The following is a 7,893-nucleotide window of genomic DNA, read 5'->3' as shown; positions in this document are numbered from 1 at the left end:
ACGAGGAAAGACAACAGGAGCAAGACAGAGGGAAAAAATGGAAGACATGGAAAGAAGGAAAGAAAGGAAAAAGGAGGGAATAATGGAAAGAAGGATTGCAAGAAGGAAGAAAATGAGGAAGGAAGCGAGAAGAATGAAAAAGGCAGAGAAGGAAGGAAATTAACAGAAAATGAAAGAAAAACGTGAGAGAAGAAAGAGTGAAAGAACAAAAGAAGGATGGAAGGAAAAGAACATTTAGAAAAGGGAAGAAAGGAAAGGATCTGAAGGAAAAATGAAGAAAGGCAAAACAGAAAGAAAAAGAGACCAAAGGATGGGGGAAAGCTTTGATTCTGTAACTGGAGCAGCTTCCTTTTCAGAAATCCTTTCAAAATAAATCCTCCTGAACCGTTTCACGTGTCCACAGCGTGAAGACGAACATCAGAGCGAGTGAAGCTCAGAGGGATTTTCCAGCTGTGACGGCTCAGAGGGTCGGAGTCCGACAGCCGAAAATCCCGGGCTGTGTCCGATGGAGGGTTTAACGTGGACGTCTGAGACTCACAGAGACTCACAGTGCAAACAACACACAACAGAAGACAAACAAAGACAAACAGGAAAACAAATGATCCCTCACTGGCTTCCCACCCTCCAACACACTGACAGAGCACCTGACCCGGCTGCAAGTCCCACCCCCCCAAACATCATCATGGCGATTCTGATGAGTCAGTGATGCATTGTGGGAGAGTTTGGATCAAAAGTAAATAAAGGGTTGATGAAGCAGTGAAGCTCACCGTGATGATGACTTTTCCCACGGTGCCTCCTGGTCTGAGCAGAGCTTTGGACAGTTTCCTCTGAGAGACAATCTGAATAAACACACACACACACAGTTAATGGACTGGATTTATATAGTATTTTTTTAGTCTCACTCAAAGTGTCTCGCCCACAGATGGACGGGTGGACTGGAGGAGCCGGGGATCGAACCACTGATACAAACACTGCACCTTCCTCTGGTGCACTTCTCTATATGAACTAGAATGTGTGAGAGTGAAGACATTTTGGACATTCTTCAGAAAGATATAAATTTGTTGCATGAGGACATTTTGGACAGTGAAGCATTATGGGAACGTGAGGACGTTTTTGGAGTATGAGACGTCTCTGTGATGTTTGGAAAGTCTACATGTGAGAAATGTGAGGAACATTTTCAGTTTTACAGTTTGATGTTTAGTCTTTTTGGAAAGTTTAAGGCTCAGACTTGGTTTTGGATTTGGACTTGTGTATTGTCTCAGTGTCGGTCCTCATGGGTTTGGAAGGACGGACACGCTTGTATGGGGACAGGAAGCTCAGCTTCTGCAGGCTCCTCTAACTCAGTGTTTCCTCACACAGGTTTCTGAGGGTTTCTTCCAAACCCGTTAGCGAAACGCTCCATGGCTCCGTCAGCCATCTGGCAGGGATAGAGACGAGGAAGAGGAGCAGGAGGAAGCCTGTCCCGACTCCAACCGTCAGCTGAGCTGATTGTTTCATCACAAACTCGGCCGTCGCCTCCTCTTCTTCAGCTCCGCATGTCAAAACGGTTTCTCCCTCCACAGGAAACTGAAACAGTGGCCAGCTTCGCTCCATCACACCGAGGCCGACGGCTGGTGCAGCCTGTTAAAGCTCACTCACCTGTCCCAGAGTGCACTCCACTGATCCCAGGAAGTCGGCCTCCTTCAGGCCGTTGTGGCTGCTGTTGATGTCGTACAGCTCGAAGCGCAGACGCTGCACCTCTTCAAAATAAAAGTCCAGCGTGAACACCTTGGAGTAGGTGGGGTTCACACAGCTGCGGATCACCTCTGTCCGGTCCACCTGCAGGAGACACCGACAGACACGAGATGAATTATTACTGTCAGAATATTTTGGTTTGTATTTGAACCTTTAAACAGAACAAAGGTAAAGCGATGAGCAGTGAGCAGACAGAGGACAAGTCCTGTCACAGTCTGCTGTTTTTTACCCAAACTGAATCTCAGTAACTCATTTCTACCCAGAGACAAAACCAGAACGTTCTCACGTTTCAGAAGCCACGGAAATACAAACACGTGACATGGGAACTACACGTGAAGTCATGAAGAAAAGTTTCAGAGTCCGGAGCCGTCTCAGCCGCTGAGGAGCTGATGTCCACCCGTCAGAGAGTCCTCCTCTCCTCAGTGCTGACGGACAGATGGCGTCCAGGCTGGAGATCCTCCACACACTAATTAACCACACGTTAATTGGATCGTCAAAGTTTGAATCAGCTGAAAAGGAGTCCAACATGGAGTGTGAGAGGAGACGTGGCGTGACGTCCTCCAGCTGAGCCTGCTGGACATTTTCCTGGAATATTCACGGAGTCTGTTTCTGTTTGAGTTCGACGGCGTCTGTCAGACTCTGCCAGCTCCCGCAGGAAACACGAGCAAGCACAAACGTTTGGCAGCTGAAAGCAGAAAATCCTCCCACAGTTCACTCAGCAGCTTGATCTGAAAACAAAGATCATCGTCCTGATGATCCACAGAAACGTCTTCTCAGTCTCCTGCTTTGGCTTCATACCTGGGTTTTAGAAACTGGACCGATGTAGCGTCCAGCCTCATGTTCAGACTCTGGTCTGAAGATCCTGGTCTGGTTTACACGTCCCCCATCGGCCTCCCATAGACTGAACCGTTTCCTATCAAACACATTAGCTGTTGCAGTTTAGTTGTGTAGAGACGTCGTTTAGGATCCGGGGGCTGCTCGGACATGCTTTGTGTTCCCGGTGTGAACCACGACGGCGGCATGTCACTGAGGAACACGGAGTTCAGCACGAGGAGGGTGACCCAGTTTTTCTGTAGTTAAAGTCTGTACCAAACTAAAAAGCATGGTAATGGTGGAAGATGGGAAAAGCCAGCAGTGCACTAACCGTCCTCCTCCTCATCCCAGTATCTGTGTGTGTGTTCAATCTGTTCCACATTTAGAGGAGCACGTTTATTTACCTGTTTACCTACAGCACATGTGGTTTTCTGATGAACCACCTAATTAGATTTATATTTACAGAATATGAAAATGTTCCAACCAAATAGAGGAGGAATTCTCCCTTTAGGGTTAGTTTCTGCATCATGCTCTGTTTTGTCTTCTTTATGTGTAGTTTTTCCTGGTCTGGTTTGATTTCCATCCTCCGTCAGCAGCAGCAGCAGCGATATCAGGCTGTGGAGCTGCATCAGTTTTCAGGTTTTACTCCACCTCAGTCTGAACTTCACGTTTTAACGAGCAGAGACGACAGCGATGAGCAGATTCCTGCTGCCTCACATTCAGCAGCAGCAGCCATGACAACGAGAGGACTCAGGAGAAAACAGCTCCTCTAACAGATGATGAAAAACACTGAGAGTCCCTGTTTGACTGGTTCCTCTCAGAAACTCAGGCTGACAGGAGCAGACACCACCGGGCGAAGAGGAGAGGACGAGGAGAACCAGGGCTCACAGAGGACAAAGGACTGTGTCTGTTGTCAACGTTTCAATTTGAAGATAACGACACGCCGAGGCTGTGTTCATGAAGTACACACTTTAATGTGTTCAGATGATCAGCTGGTCAGGTATTCGCCAATGAAGCCTCGAATTCATCCGGACGGAAACTCTGACACACGGACGAGAGCTGAGACAGAAGACGCCTTCTTCATCTGTTCAGATCGCTGCGTCATGTGACTTCCTGTCAGCTCCACACGTCAGACTGAGATAAACGCTCAGAGCAGATCTGTGCTGCTGACGCCAAAATAAAAGGTGAATAAGAAAGTGGAACGAGAGGAGAAATAAAAACAGACAGAGCACAGCTGCACAGACAGAGTGAAGGAGGAGGAGGAGAGTTAGGAGTTGTGGACACCTCATCTGTATGTCCACAACTGAGACGCCTAAAAATACTCAGAAAGTTAAAGTGGGGCAACAGAAACCAGGTCTGACCAAGTCACACACCACACACACAGGAAACACACAACTATGCAACAAGAAGTGACAGAGGAACACTTTTACTGCTTTTCTGAACTCACACAGACTCTCACAGACTCACACACTCACACAGACTCACAGACTCACACAGACTCTCACAGACTCACACAGACTCACAGACTCACACAGACACACACAGACTCTCACAGACTCACAGACTCTCACAGACTCACACAGACTCACACAGACTCACAGACTCACACAGACACACACAGACTCACAGACTCACACAGACTCACACAGACTCACACAGACTCACAGACTCACACAGACTCTCACAGACTCACAGACTCTCACAGACTCACACAGACTCACAGACTCACACAGACACACACAGACTCACAGACTCACACAGACTCTCACAGACTCTCACAGACTCACACAGACTCTCACAGACTCACACAGACTCTCACAGACTCACACAGCAGTTAAACGCCCCCTGGCTCCTGAAAAACCCTGACCGATCATCACAGATCTGAATCAGACTCTGCTGGATCACAGTGGTCAGATAATGAAAAGTCAAGTCAGTTTCATTCATGTGACCTCAGACTCTGAGTTTAAGGAAAAACGGTATGAAAGACGACAAAGCTGAAGCTGAGCTGGAGCTGAAGCTGAGCTGAAGCTGGAGCTGAGCTGAAGCTGGAGCTGGAGCTGAAGCTGAAGCTGAGCTGAAGCTGAAGCTGAAGCTGAACTGAAGCTGAGCTGAAACAGCCTCAGTGTGGATTCACTGTGTGTTTTCTGTCTCCGTTTGGTCTCTTTTCCTCCTCCAAGCCTCCAAGAATTCTGTCACTTTTCTCCTTCATCATCTGTCGTGTTGATAACGAAGCTGAGCAGCTTCCAACCAGACGTCATTTACCCACACAGCTCAGCTGCAGATGGCTGCGAACAGAGGGAGGAAGAAAAGAGACGCTACAGTGGGAGAAGGCTGGTGTCTTCACTCTTATTATCACCGTCAGTGAAGTAAAGTGATAATCAGTGAGGGGATGACTGCTGTCTGTCTCATGAACACCAGGCTCCGGCTCCAAACTGCACATCGTGCAACGTCTTTGGAAACTTCGTCATCACTAGAAAACAGACCAGGGTCCAGAGGTGGGACAGAGTTCCTGTTCTGCTGGGGGGGGGGGGGGGGCACAGAGACAGGAGCAGGCTTTCAGGGTCTCAGACGTCTTTCTGTCTCAGGACAAGCAGCTGAAACTGGACAGACACTGACTCTGACTCCAGTCCCCACCTCTGGGTGCTGCACCATGGCAACGCCGACATCATTAACAGACTGACCAATCCCAGTTAAGCAGGATAAAGACGAAGGTAGCTGCAGTGATTGTTAAAGCTGGAGCTCTCTGGCCTGAACACTGCTGAGTTTTTAATGTTCGCTTGTTTTATTTGCCCTGTGGCTGCTCGCCGCCCGCAGCTCGCCGCCCGCTGCCCGCCGCTCGCTTCATTAGCTCATTTCACTCTGCACCTTCCGGTGCTGTCATCAGCTGCTCCTTCACCTCTCAGCACTTCTCTGTTCGTTAAAGACTCCGACAGGACACATCCACCGAGGCCGAAAACCTCTAGCACAAAAACACAAAGGGGCAATTGTCCTTTAGTGCAGGACACTGCTGACTGGACATCAGCACTAAGAGGCCACCGAGCAGCAGGACGGATGGAGACTGAAACTGTACCACAGGCTAAACCAACAGAGAAACTGCTGCCCATTTATCTCCAGGAACAACTGACTGTGAATTAACCACAAAGGATCAACAAGAAAACAGAGAAAGAAAAGATGAAGATGTCCAGTGTTTGTCAGTCTCGCTGTCAAACATCAGCAACGCTGCAGCGTTTAGCTTCACAGCTCTAAATCTGTCTGATGCTGTTTCATTCAGCCTCTCAGCGTTTGATCCTTCACCATCAGGAACACGGGACATTAAAGCAGCAACTAACCTGTGAAATACGTCTGAGGACAGTAAATCTGATGTTACACAGAGAAAACGTCCAAAGTCCAGGACCGAGACCCGGTGAGTGAGCAGTCCATTAAAACCATCAGCAACAGAGAAGCACCAGTCATCAGGACCTAAGCAGCAGCACATAGGGGCAGTCTGGTTGCCATGGTGACCTACCTCCATCCACTGTCCATGGGACTGCATGTTGAGGACGATGCAGGGGTCGGGTTTGGACAGAGCGTCTCGGTCTGAGATCCCTTTACAGGTGAGTCGCAGCTCCACTTTGGTCAGACAGGGGCTGCTGAACAATCCCAGAGAGTTGGCCGCTGACTCGTAGATGTCACTCATGGTGGAGGCGGGACAGGAAGTCTGCACGGGACAGAGAAAGGTTCAGAGGATGGATCACAGTATTAAAACACAGAGAAGCTGCTTTTTAAAATGTCCGAGTCATGCAGGCCAGATTCTTATTGTTAAAACTTCTGCCAGTTCATCATCCACCTGCAGAGACTCCAGCTTCATGAAACGGGTTCTGGTCCTGTTCAGACTCTCACAGCACCTGGTTCAGGTCAGGGACGGATCCTGGTCTGGATGTTTACATGGAGCTTGAAGCACAGAGGGACGGGTCTGGATGTGAACCTGGTCTCTGGTCTGATCCAGGTCACACTGTCACCACAGAGAAGCTGGGAAAACAGTTTAGTTTCATACTGAATGGATGCCTCTGAATCATCAGCCAGAGTTCACTGAGACAACAAAGGTCAGTTCCTGTCATGTGACTTTCACATTAACATTCCTCCCTGTTTTGACCTGGAATCTGTTCTACACACTTTGAATCATACTCTGCTTTAAACCGGACTTTTCCATGTTTGTTTCCTGCTTTTATTAATATTTATTACAGGACTTTTTATCTTCACTGCTGGAATCTGTGAATTTCCCTTGGAGATGAATGAAGTATCTGTTTATCTACAGCTTCACTGTTACGTGGCTTCTGATTATCAGAGTCTCTCAGAGAGTCCGAGTCATGTCTGTGTGATGGAGCTCTGACTTCCTCTCCGAGCTTCAGTCTCATCGTCTCCATCACTGATAAAAAACCCCAGCTGATAAACTCCCCCCTCACAGGAAGCCATTTCTGCTGGGTCAGCGATCGAATCTCCACCTCAACCACCAACCACTTCATCACCTGCCTCCATTATCCCATCAGCAGCACTCGGGCTCATCTGATTAACCCTGGGAAGAGCGAGTCTGCGGTATCCGACCGGCTGCAGTAATGTACTCCACAGGAGGAAGTTACAGATATCGCCCAGTAAAAATATCCTCCTCGTGCACGCCGCCGGCTCGGGTTTCACAGGGTGAGAGGACGAAGAACGGAAGAGACGGGTAGCCTGACAAAAACAGACCATAGATCTGTTCTTTAACTGCAGAGGATCAGGTTTTACTGTCCGAGTCAGGAAAGGTCAGTGGAACACGCCGACCCGTGTGGACCCGTGTGGAACACACAGACCCGTGTGGAACACGCCGACCTGTGTGGAACACGCAGACTAGTGTGGAACACGCAAACCTGTGTGGAACACGCAGACTGGTGTGGAACACGCCAACCCGTGTGGAACACGCAGACCGGTGTGGAACACGCCGACTCGTGTGGAACACGCCGACCCGTGTGGACCCGTGTGGAACACGCCAACCCGTGTGGAACACGCAGACCCGTGTGGAACATGCCGACCTGTGTGGAACAGCACTGAAAGCTTTTCCTCTCTCATCGAAGCTACATGAGGCTCATCAGTGATAAACTGTCCAGCTGCTGATTTTTGGTTTTTGAAATTCACCTTCCTCAACAGATAAACACACCCTCCCTTCACAAGCTCCACCCCCCACATTCATGGATCACCAAGGCAACACAGCCACACCTGGGCCATCTGACCCAAAGCTGAGGATCAGTCACATGATCACTGACAACAGTAACTTACACGCCGTCCACCATCAGTGACACATGGAGCAACCATTTACTGCGAAAAGGAACAGGA

At 49.0% G+C, this 7,893-nt stretch overlaps 1 protein-coding gene across 1 annotated transcript in view; it reads right to left on the bottom strand.

Annotated features, from left to right (window-relative positions):
• The window catches only part of cpne4a (copine IVa), a 29,982-nt gene that overhangs the window by 18,384 nt on the left and 3,705 nt on the right, over positions 1 to 7,893 (bottom strand). The window contains exons 2-5 of the mRNA XM_041044904.1: positions 6,374 to 6,555; positions 6,053 to 6,244; positions 1,639 to 1,818; positions 768 to 839 (exon numbers count right to left, since the gene is read on the bottom strand). Coding sequence (XP_040900838.1) covers positions 768 to 839; positions 1,639 to 1,818; positions 6,053 to 6,244; positions 6,374 to 6,394 — 465 coding nt within the window. The 5' untranslated portion in view covers positions 6,395 to 6,555. The remainder of the gene's footprint in view (positions 1 to 767; positions 840 to 1,638; positions 1,819 to 6,052; positions 6,245 to 6,373; positions 6,556 to 7,893) is intronic.

This window comes from Toxotes jaculatrix, chromosome 8, assembly GCF_017976425.1.
Source record: "Toxotes jaculatrix isolate fToxJac2 chromosome 8, fToxJac2.pri, whole genome shotgun sequence".
Classification (NCBI taxonomy): domain Eukaryota; kingdom Metazoa; phylum Chordata; class Actinopteri; family Toxotidae; genus Toxotes; species Toxotes jaculatrix.
The sequence above is the reverse complement of the archived record's forward strand: the minus strand, read 5'-3'. Positions and strand labels throughout refer to the sequence as shown.